The sequence below is a fragment of the Malus domestica genome, chromosome 10, assembly GCF_042453785.1.
Source record: "Malus domestica chromosome 10, GDT2T_hap1".
NCBI lineage: Eukaryota > Viridiplantae > Streptophyta > Magnoliopsida > Rosales > Rosaceae > Malus > Malus domestica.
The window spans coordinates 21,898,476-21,910,945 of record NC_091670.1 but is presented as its reverse complement, the minus strand read 5'-3'; the positions used below and the strand labels follow the sequence as shown (position 1 = coordinate 21,910,945).

At 34.6% G+C, this 12,470-nt stretch overlaps 1 protein-coding gene across 1 annotated transcript; it reads left to right on the top strand.

Annotated features, from left to right (window-relative positions):
* Positions 1–607: 607 nt before the first annotated feature.
* LOC103412623 (auxin transporter-like protein 2) lies at positions 608–5,179 on the top strand. Its single transcript, XM_070806876.1, has 8 exons — positions 608–1,043; positions 1,143–1,328; positions 1,494–1,606; positions 1,762–1,945; positions 2,056–2,153; positions 2,667–2,874; positions 3,031–3,288; positions 4,603–5,179. The coding sequence occupies exons 1-8, from the start codon at positions 885–887 to the stop codon at positions 4,870–4,872; spliced, it is 1,476 nt and encodes a 491-aa protein (XP_070662977.1). The 5' UTR covers positions 608–884; the 3' UTR covers positions 4,873–5,179.
* Positions 5,180–12,470: the final 7,291 nt, after the last annotated feature.

The following is a 12,470-nucleotide window of genomic DNA, read 5'->3' as shown; positions in this document are numbered from 1 at the left end:
AGTGACATCAAACCTATATATGTACATTTTTATAAATAACTTATGCACGTTTTTATGTACATTTTATACATGATATCGCATTATCATCTAAAATTCATTTGCAAGACAAATACAATAACAATTCTCTTGAAAAATTGCAACAAGACACTATATTTAGAGAAAACCTTGCCTACCACAAACTCATGACATCTTTATCTTTATCTTTTTTCACGCAATGTGTCACAGAACGAGAATATGAATATGAACATGTTTTTTGTAAAAGAAATTTATTATCTTTAGGATCCAACAAGAATGCCATTGTAAAGATTATGTTTACTTTTTATCTAAAAGAAATTGTGTGCCATGAAAGTGATTATGTATAGTAAACAAGGTGATTATGTAACTAAACAAGTGTAATAATCACCTAGCCAGCTCGGGAAGCGGGTAGACCCGCTCGTGCGGACAAGCCATTCACGCTCCACATAATTAATTAGTTTACAAACAAAATTCTAATTGACACCACATATTAATTTAATATTATGAACTAAACAACAAAAATTCCCCTAATTTTAATTACCAAAAAGGGCCCGAGAACCATCAGGTTTCGTCAGAGCCACCCACAAACCCCAAAAAGGGTTAATACTCTCTTCTTAAAAATACCCCTCACAAAGACAGAGAGAGAGGAGAGAGAGGAGAGAGAGAGAGAGAGAGAGAGAGAGAGAGAGAGAGAGAATTTATCAGGCTTCCGAGACCCAGAACCCACCTCGTGCCTTGTGTATTTATACCCCTCTCCTCACCCAACTTCCCCACCATTCAATTCAAAACCCACCACATTTCTGTATTGAACAAATTAAGACAACCAGATTTTAGTTCAACCCATTTGAGAAAAGGAAGGAACTTTAGAAATGGAGTCATCGGATAAGGTGGTGGAAACAGTGATAGTAGGAAATTATGTAGAAATGGAGGCAGATGGGAAGGCCAAGAGCTTCAAGAGCAAGCTCTCCAAGTTCTTATGGGATGGTGGGTCTGCTTATGATGCTTGGTTCAGCTGTGCTTCCAATCAGGTTTGTGAAAAGTTTTCTTCAAAGTTGTCTTTTTTTGTTGTTTTGTTTGGTAAGTGTTTGTGTCAATGTCTGTATGGGTTTATGTTATGTGTTTTGCAGGTGGCTCAAGTTCTGCTTACTTTGCCGTACTCGTTCTCGCAGCTGGGAATGCTCTCTGGGATTCTCTTCCAGCTTTTCTATGGCTTGTTGGGCAGTTGGACTGCTTACCTGATTAGCACACTCTATATTGAATACAGAACCAGAAAAGAAAGAGAAAAAATTGATTTCAGAAACCATGTCATCCAGGTAAAAACTTCATCTCACTCTCTAATTATAAATGTTCACAATAATGCGCCGTGTAATCGTTTATGTAACGTTGCTAGACTGTGAATCTTTTCGACATTTTCCACACAACTCATGTTTTTTTTTTTTGGCCAAATTCTGACATGGGTTTTGATATTTGGTGATTAGTGGTTTGAAGTTCTTGATGGACTGCTTGGGAAACACTGGAGGAACGTGGGGTTGGCATTTAACTGCACATTTCTTCTATTTGGATCTGTCATTCAACTCATAGCTTGTGCAAGGTACCTAAGCATCTCTAACCCCTATCTTTAACTCCATCTCCATTTTTAAATCAATTTTTCCAATAAAAAATAAGTGAAAAGTAATAAATATCTGATCCTTTTTCAATTTCCATGCAACTGTGGGCATCTTTCTAAATGTTGTTGTTAATTTGCAGTAATATATATTACATAAATGATAATCTGGACAAGAGGACTTGGACTTACATCTTCGGAGCTTGCTGTGCCACCACTGTCTTTATCCCTTCATTTCACAACTACAGAGTTTGGTCATTTTTGGGCCTTGTTATGACCACTTACACTGCTTGGTACCTCACCATTGCCTCCTTCCTCCATGGCCAGGTAAATAAATTTGGTAACTTTAATCACCTAATTACCATACAAAATCTCCATACATGTTCATTGTTCATGGTAATTTCTGTGTAGTAAAACTGTAAAAAAACTTATGATAGGTTGAGGGAGTGAAGCACTCTGGTCCGACTAAGCTGGTGCTATACTTCACCGGGGCCACAAACATTCTCTACACTTTCGGGGGACATGCTGTTACTGTGTAAGACACAAGCCTCAGATTTAGAATATTGGCTTCTATTTTTCTGCATTTTAATTTATGTTTGCACATTTAATTAAACCTTAATTTTCAACATCAATCCAGACCAGGACAAACTTGAAATGCAGTATACAATTACACTATTTTTTAAATGTTGAGAAAAGAAAAACCCATGTTTTTTTTGTTAATTACAAAATTACACATGCTTATGTAATTTTTTTAAATTTTGAATACTGTTCATGGGACAAAAATTAGCAGAGAACAAGGGGCTTAACGTCATTTGAAAGTGACTAAACCTTCTGTTGTTGGGGACATGATCTAACCAGGGTATCTAATGACCAATCGTTTTCAAGAAAAATCAGATCTTCTTGTTTCCCCTGCTTATACTCCCCAGTATTTACAACTATTTTTCAGAAAATTCCCATGATGCCCTCATTTCATGTAGAAAATTATTATTAATTGCTGAACATGATGATTTAATTTGATTAATTTTGGTGGGGGAAATTGAAATTGCAGGGAGATCATGCATGCTATGTGGAAACCTCAGAAGTTCAAGGCCATATATTTATTTGCTACCCTGTATGTGCTGACACTGACCCTTCCCTCTGCATCAGCAGTGTATTGGGCATTTGGAGACTTGCTTCTTAACCACTCCAACGCTTTCTCTCTCCTCCCTAAATCTCCCTTCAGAGACATGGCTGTCATTTTAATGCTCATCCACCAGGCATGTACACATACACTTAACTCGTTACGCTCTTCCGTCACACTTATGTTGTAAATCCGACTCATTGTAGTCTAGATTCACAGTATTAGACGGTCCCTCAAATTTTTTTTATTGATTCGTGTAATCTAAACTGTGGGTTTTATTGTGTGTTTGCAGTTTATAACATTTGGGTTTGCATGCACACCACTATACTTTGTGTGGGAGAAAGCCATTGGCATGCATGAATGCAAGAGCTTGTGCAAGAGAGCAGCAGCAAGACTGCCTGTGGTGATCCCTATCTGGTTCTTGGCCATCATCTTCCCATTCTTTGGACCAATCAATTCCACCGTTGGATCACTCCTAGTCAGCTTCACAGTCTACATCATCCCATCCCTGGCCCACATTTTCACTTACAGATCAGCTGCTGCAAGAGAGGTACCCCATTACACCCTCACACATGCTCATGAATTTACAAATTTACCACCTTAGCTGCATTGCATAGCGTATATTTTGTCCAAATCTGCAGCGCCAGATGGAAAATCTGAATCAAGTACTTTTCTCAGTCTCTGTGTACTGAGTCATAAATTTTGACCAAACAAAAATATAAATTCATTAATCAATAAGATAATCATTAAAAGAATAAAAGTTTAATTAAAAAAAGAGATAAAAAAGAACAGAGAGGTAGCGTGTGGTCACAGTCTAGCAGACCAGACCCGGCTCTCCCTCCTTAATATTTTAACCTGTAAATTGTATGATCCGTTTGGATAACTGGGGAATTTACTAATTTTCTACCTTCAATTGCTTAATCCAACGGAAAAAGCAATAAATATCAATATATATATATATATATATATATATATGTATGTATGTATGTATGTATGTATTTATGCACAGTTCAGAAAAAGCACAAGATTCTTGCTGCATCAATTGGTCAGAATATCGATTTCGTACCTGATACAGTGTTGTATTGATATTTGATGCTCCTTTATCTGGGGAGTACTCTAAAAATCACCAACTGGGTTTTACTTTTTATTGATAGTTGATGCATTATATGTGCCGTACTCTCTGCATATTTAAATACTCAGATGCCAACTGTATGTGAAACCCTTTGTGTTAAAGCAGAGAAATGCTTTCCTAGGGTAAAATTTCTCCAGAAATTATTCCCTAGGGTAAAACTTCTCGAGAAATGCTAAAAACTCTTTCAAAATGGAATTCTTCGTAAATTTTCTGTCACCTCATGTTTTTGGCACAATGTTTATTATATTGGCATAAAAATTAACATTAAACTGTAAGGTGGTAGAGAATCTGGTGGAGAGCTCCACTTTAAGAGTCCCTTTAGCGTTTCTCAAATTTCTTTGTTGGTTTCTGGTACCAATTACAGTATATGATTTATGGCAAGGTTGTGTTCAGGGTCTACAGCAATAAACTCGTGAACCTTAATTGTATCGATCATGTGTTGACAACATGACATGTTTCGGGTTTACAATCATAAATCACTAAACTTGGATAATGCCTCTATATTTTGGAAATTAGGTAGTCTAGATTGATATATTATACCAGCCAATCGTGCCCATTTTGTGTATAAATTGTGTATACAATTTTTGTATGTATACACTTTGAATTTGTATACAAGAATTTTTTGACATGGTAGGCTTAACTATGATAGAGCAACTTGTTTTTTGCAATGGATTTGTTGTTTTAATCACAATGTGACGAATGGTTTTGTGATGAATGGTTGTGATGATGCAGAATGCAGTGGAGAGCCCACCGAGATTCCTAGGAGGATGGATAGGATCATACACAATCAATGTGTTTGTGGTGGTGTGGGTGTTTGTGGTTGGGTTTGGATTCGGGGGTTGGGCGAGCATTACAAACTTTGTGCACCAGATCGACACATTTGGCCTCTTCACCAAGTGTTACCAATGCCCTCCGCCGCTGCCGCCCATGGTCTTTAACACAACTTCCGCTCCTCCTCCTCTCCGCCACCCTCTGCCTCGCAATCACTCCCTTACCCCTTGATTTATACACTCCCACTTTTGATTACTCCACGCCCGGTAGTAAGCCCAAATGGACACAACAACAAAGATGTGGAGGTGAATGAAAACCCATCAAGGGAAGGAAGAAAAATGCTTGTGGCCTATATTACGATTTCCACACCTTCAAAGTAGACACCACCTATTTTTGTCTTTAAATTTTCTGCCTTGGTTCTTTAGGGTTTAGGGTCATTGCCATGAGTCAAGAAAAAGGGGCAACAAATGTATGAAATATTTTGTTATTAAATTTGTAATCTTCGTTATACAATGTTCAAATGGTTGTCCTTCACCTCTCCAATGTGTTTAACTATGGGTCACTTGATACTTTTTTTTATTTTTTTATTACATCCATATTTTTACACTAGGAGTAGAGGGAGTTCGGCTAAGTCACACAATGGGTGGTCTAATTTGATATTGAATTCGCTATCCACGAGATTCGAACCATAGACCTCTCACTTCTAAGCAAAAAGGAATACTATCAGACCGTAGTATTAAGTAGCAAATGGTAGTAGTTCACTCAATCGAAAGTTGCAAGAGGTCTGTCAAATGGTTCAAAGTATTCTTTGTATACATCTGAACTTACGTGTTTGATTTTATTCTCTCCGGAATATTGCCTCGTAATAGAATAACGAAATTAACCTAATGTCACAATGTGAAAAGATGATAATCATGGATGCCAATTATGAAAGTGAAATACATACTAAGGCTATCAGTAAGGCACCTTCACAAACTGTCATGCATGACTACACATTGTTACTCTTTTCTTCAAAACAGAATTTTTTTTATTTTTTTATTTTTGAGAAAATCAAAACAGAATAAGTTGAAAAATGTGAAGCAGTACAAGTGGAAGAAGTATAATGATCAAACCCCACCCCACATTTTTCCTCTAATAAATAACATGAATTAAAGTATTTACTGTAATTATTAATTTAAACATTGCTCGATTCTGCCCTATATTCATATTTGGGTATTAATGGAGTAGACACTTGAACAGAAGAAAGGTACACAATAAATTGAGGCAAATAATGCAAGATTATAATTACGTAATAACCTTGTTTCATCGTGTGTACTTTACAACCATGAACCAATGCCATACATTATCAATAACGTTCTTTTGGCAAATATATATTGTCATGAAATTACTTAGAATTCGACTAATCAAACATTCAATAAGAGTCAACTTAATTATGGTTTAGATTCACAATACTATCAAATCCTAAACCATAATGACGATCATGAATAATATATTGTTCTTTTGCGATGCTTGCATATGCTGTCATGAAATGCTTACATTCTGAGACTTACCACACATTCTACCAATAATCAATCCAATCCAAATTCACACTAAATTCACACTATTAACGACCGATTTCCTTTGATTGTTTTGGTCACTCAACAACTTAGCTTGTGCGTATGTGGATTGTCCTCTTGGAGCTCATTTAATTAACCTATTAGATTCTGTTGTACAGTTTCCAGCACATCACTTTTGATTTTAAATTTCCTGGAATTCCAAATCCAATGCCTCCATCTTTACTCAGACCTTGAAAACGAAAATTCATCGAGTAAAAGCACATTGCATGCAGCATGCAAGCTATCCAGAAGGCACAGAATATTGCTGAAACAGCTGATAGCTAGCTTCTCTCTCTCTCTCTCTCTCTCTCTCTTTCTTTCTTTTTACCCTAAAATCTGCATTAATTCCGAGCTCCCAGCAGTTTCCATGATTACAAAAGAAACCCTAATGTGCCACGCACAAAGACAAAACCCTAACGATCAATACAGAGAAAAGGAACAAGAAAAAAAGAAGTGTGCCTGACGTAAGGGAATGTATGATACAACTGATAAGGCTGTTTGCATTGCAGCTTTTTTGTTTTTTTGGTTGTGGAGACGAAATAATATTGGATTGGTGGGTGTGGTGTGGGAATCTAATAATCGAAAAACCCTGATCACAGAGAGAATTGTCGGAGAAGAGAGAGCTACAAAGTTCACTTTTTTGAGAGACCATATATACAAAAACTTTAGATTAGCATGCGGCCGGCCCCTCATGAAAAACAAAAACTTTGTACCTTTTTTTGGTCTCTCTTTGCATGGTTTTGTTCTTGCTTTATTCGCTAGAGAACAAGACAATGATTCAATATGGAAGACAAGCTTTGTGATATATGAGTGTCGATTATTGGTGGAATTTGATCCGCAGCTTTTCTAATGTCATTAGTTATTTATATATATATGGTTGCCACTGATCCAACAAAAAGTTTGCGATATTTTCTGTTAAGTTAATTACTTCTAATCAAAGCATTTCTTCTCTTGTTAGGACCACAATCCAAATGGATGAGAGTTATTTTCCCAACTGGAGATGGACATTTGATAATTAATACTAAATATATTATTTTTTTGTCGAAAAAAAAATATATATATATTTTGTATTAAATATAAAATAGTAAAACCAGAGCAAAAAATGTTCGGTAGAAGCGCCATGTGACCAGGCTTGAGGAATCACCCAATAATTTGATACCACGTTGTCAAACTAAGGAGTTATGATATAATCTCAAAGACACTTTGGCTAAAAAAAACCAAGAAAACATCACTACCAATAAGAAACCTTTCAAAAATTTAAAGGAGAAATCTTATCCCTTATTTTTTTAAGGAGCTTTTAGAGATAAGGACTTACTTATTAAAGATGATTTTTAGAATATAACCTGCAAGGTTTTTAACATCTAAAACAGATCCTTCATTTTAATGCACCATGACATGTCACCTATAATATACCACATATTTTACCACAATTTGTATGGTTGCCATCTTAATTTTTTAGAATGTAACCTACACTTCCTGATTTCAGAAACGTAATAGAAGGGGTGCGAAAATATTCATATCACATAATTGAAAACAAAACATGAAAGCAGGCTACAATTGCACCTGTAATCAATGAAAATTTTCAAATTTTAAGATGACAACTGTCACAAAACAGTAATTTAGGTATTGTTACCTTCTACAACTCCATAACAATCTGTTTGAAGCTACAATAAAAAGAGAAATTATTGTTCGGCTTAACGATTCGCTGCCTTCGTCGGAACCCAAGAATCACTTGTAAGCTACGGTTTGTATTTTAATTGTTTTAATCAACACAACAGTTTGTACGGTTTGTGTTGTTGTTGTCTTAATCATAAGCTATATGGTGTGGAAAATGTGTGTAGCTCTCATAATCAACACACTAGTTGATACTTGTGTAGCTTGTTGGTACAGTTGGTATGTTTAGGTTCGATAGTTTTCTTTGTTTTAGCAAGAATAGATTATTTTGCAATGCACACCATGTGTTTGTTGAAAGCCTATGTGGTAAATTTGCATTTGGTGGTTTTGTTTTTAATTTAGGTATGGCCAATTTGGTCCGATCGATTTGGTACAGTCAGTTAGGTACGTAGGATGTGAAGCACAGATGGAAACATTGTAAGTAGAATAGGATGTGATGTGAAAGTGGAGGATGAAATCTCATTGAAAAATAGTGTAATGTACATCACAACTGGGTAGGGATTGAGGATATGGCCTAAAGTATTTGTTGGCTGTGAAATGCCATCATTTTTTTGAATTTTTATATGGTCATTTAGGTCCGGTCGATTTGGTATGGTCAGTTAGGTACGTTACTTAGGATAGGTTCAATCGTTTCGGTACCGTCAATAAGGTACGGAAAACTTATGTTTGATTCCAAACAACACCAGATGACTTGTATTTGATTCTAAACAACACCAGATTAACCATTGCTGCAATTGAAAAACTTATATATGTTTGCTTAGTTCTCTGAGCTTGACAATGATTTTTACAACAATGGGTTGCCTTCAAATCCAACACCAATCAACAATCCCAGATTGGATTACGGGTTCAAAAGCGTGGAAATTGCCAGTCAATATCACAACTGTAGGTGCAGTTGGCAATGAGTAATAAAACTCAAATCACCAAAAAAAACATAGTTCTATCGATTTCGGGTTCAGTATATAGAAAAGAAACGTAAGCATCATCATCAGTGTTGGATATAAATTAACAATCTGTGATTTAATTATATATATGCTAATAAACTATAAATGCGAATATAAAAATTATTGAACAAAGTATGAACAACGAAATAAATTTAAACAGAAAAATTGAAGATTGAGGCTTGCATACCGCAATGTCCTTGAAACAGAAATTTCGTCCCTACTCAATGCTTGTAGTTCTACGGACGTCTGATTCACCAGGATTCAACGATCAAGTTAGAATTCCAGCACCGGAAAACTGAACTTCTGACGAATTTCTGTGTGGTTCTCTCAGAAAGGATGTTTGTGATTGTAGAAGAAGAATATTGATTTTCTGTGTCCTAAATGCCATGCAGATGAATGTATATATAATAGAATGATGCATGTTCGCAACAGGTATGAGAATGAGATGTGTCTGTTGGGAGACATCTTCTCCACAGGGGTGCTTTGCTCTTGTGTTCTTTCTGAACTCTTCAGACTTCATCTGAAAGGATGAGTCTGTTGGTAAAAAATAATTAATTAGTTAAATTTGAAATTAATTAAAAATAATTAATTAAATCTGAAAATAATTAATTAAATAATTTAATTATTAGAGCCCATCTTTTGATAATTAATTACCAATTAATTAGTGCATCACAAAGCCCAACCCCAAGGGTGAGCCCAGTTTTATTCTCCAGGCCTGTTACTCCAATCACTTTATATAAAGGACAAAGCCTTATAAAGTGATAAAATCTTTTGGACATGGCTAATGTGGGACAAAGAAATTTTTACTCAAACTACTCAAAACTCAAATTTCTAACAATACCTCACAATTGAGTTGAAATTTCATTCAAACTTCAACAATCAGCAGAGAAGGAGGGAAAAAAACTTCATTGCCTCCAAAGATGGGGAATTCCATTGTAACCGAAAGAGGAGAGATGTGAAGAATCAATAAATACAAACATTTATTTGTACCTAAGGGTAACTAGGGAAACTAAAACTACAATAATTCTATAAAAAATGATTAAATATGACATGGAATACTATAATTTGAGGTGGAGGATTATTTTTAGTTTTTAATCTTCCATACGTTATTACTGAAAACATAATCTTATTTAGGGATTAAAATGAAGTTTTCTATTTTTTTTAATTTGTCATAAACTAAAATTTTAAGCAATTTGTCATACCAACTTTTCGAAATCATTAGTTTGTCATCTCTCCCTAACTTTGTTAAGTTTTCCATCCAGTATAAATCATGTGCCTTGCACATGACTTGTGTTTAGGGTTATTTCGGTCATTCCAATACCTTACTTCCTTTTTATTAAGTTGTATTCGACAAAAAACTGTAAAGCTTCTAAAGAAACAAAAGGATGTATTGATACGCGTACATGTTCTTAGAATATTAAAGATGGCTCAAGAATATAGTCTCGATGGGACCACCCCCCACCACAAAAAAAAATTATGATAAATTTAGATGAGATTCTTTATGTTTGGCTTTGTTTGTGACTTCATTTTGATTCTTCTGCATAGGTACCACCTATTTCTATGTTTATTAGCTTTCTTCTTTGATGGAATGGCTTTTACTATGAATCCGAATGATTTTTTTTATTTGGTTCTTTGTTTCATTCGAAAGAAATCAGGCAACAAAACAATATTTTTTATGTGATAGCACTGAAATGATCATGTAATGTACTCTCTTTTGATTGCTCAAAATATGTAATGATAAACAAGTGGGAGTTTACATTTTAGCATGTCACGAAGACATAATTTCGTATGGGCACTATAAATGAGAAACAAGTTAACGTTTTGTGCAATAAATGAAGTTGTAAATGCATATGCGCTAAAGAAAAATAAAAAAATTTAAGTGTTTGTACTAAAGAAAAGTAAAAAGCTTGTAAAAATATATTAAAATGACCTAAATAACCCTGAACACAAGTCATGTGCGAGGCACATGACTTATATTGGATGGAAAACTTAATGGGGTTAGGGTGAGATGACAAATTAATGATTTTGACAAATTGCTTAAAATTTTAGTTTATATGACAAATTGAAAAATATGAACAAGTTCATATGACATTTTAAAAATTTTCCCTTTCATTAATTGAAACCTCTTATTCCTTTTCAATGATCCTTTGGTTTCTATCTACGTCATAATTCAAAAATAGTAGTTACTTAATACTACGATCTAGTGGTATTCCTCTTTACTTATAAGTGAGAGGTCTTAGATTCGGTTATTGCCAAAAGCGAATTTGAACCACATTATTAATAGCCCATTATGAGGTTGAACCCACTCCCCCACTCCGTTAGTGTAGATAATGCAGCGGATTTGGTCAGACAGGAATACCTACAAGCCACTATTTTTTAGGGTGATGCGCTGCCAGTGACGGAGTTAGGATTTCTTGTGAGGATGGGCCTCACACAAGCACAGAAGAAGAAAAAACGAATAGTGGTTATAAAATTACAAATGCAAAACATCATAATATTACATCCAAATAATTAAATAGTCAAAATTAACATATCCATAGATAATTTTATCCATTCATAGTAATCATAATTATCCTCAACGAATTTCATATTTTGAGACCGTATGATGTCATCTATACTATTAAAAGAATTATTAAACTCAATAGAGAGAATTACTAAAACTTTGCAAACCCTAAAACTCAAGTAAAAGGTAGGATAGAATAGAAATAAATGTTTTTATAGAGGATAATAGAGTTTTAATAATCTTACTGTTCTTTATTCAATAAATTTGAGATTTGGAATGGTTAAATATATGAAATTCAAGAAGAATAAGGGAATAACTGTGCCAATGCATAAGTGAAAGACATTTTTTTTTTAAATTAAAAGTGAATGATGGGTTTAATTTAAATGTTATTGATTTGTGATAAATGACGATTTAAAATATTATACTTAATTTTGGGATGGAATTTGATGGATTAAAAATAGATAATGATTGGATTTGTCTAAAGTGTCGAGAAGGGTTTCAAAGCAAGGTGTAATACTAATCTTATTTTTACAAGTGAAGGTAGGCCTAGGACTACTCTAGTCCTAGTATGCCTCCGCTAGTGTGCGCTTCTTGTCATAGCAGCCCTCAAACATGATGGTCAAGATGATTTTTCGTCGTTTGGAAATATATTACACGACAACATAACGATGATTAAATCGTTGCCCCAGTGGAAGATTGAATTCAGTGAACGGGAGATGAATAAAGTTGCGGGCAGGTTAGCATGGATGAATTTGAATTGCGTAAATCCTATTATTCGGTTTGAAGAACCTCCTTATGTAATTTTGGGCATTCTCTTTGAGGATAGTAACTCTTAATTTGTTTGGTGCGAGACACTATTTTCCCCTTAGACCGGGTTAAAATCCTCAACAAGGTTTTTATCAAGACCCTTTGCATGCACCCTATCCTCATCGATTTGTATGCATTTCTCCCATTAATGAATATCGTACCTATTTCTTAAAAAAAAAAAAATCAATAATAGTAGATTTACATGTCAGCATATTTAAAATTTTTAATAATTTTCAAAACGTTCATTTGTTATGTTTATATATATGGCTAAATTCGATACCATATATTTCTATTTATAATTTGCAACCA

Excerpts from the sequence above, each read along its gene's own strand:
- LOC103412623 (XM_070806876.1), top strand. The coding sequence starts at position 885 with ATGGAGTCATCGGATAAGGTGGTGGAAACAGTGATAGTAGGAAATTAT. Across the intron at positions 1,946-2,055 it reads CCTCCTTCCTCCATGGCCAG|GTTGAGGGAGTGAAGCACTC; the intron begins GTAAATAAATTT and ends AACTTATGATAG. Across the intron at positions 3,289-4,602 it reads GATCAGCTGCTGCAAGAGAG|AATGCAGTGGAGAGCCCACC; the intron begins GTACCCCATTAC and ends GTGATGATGCAG.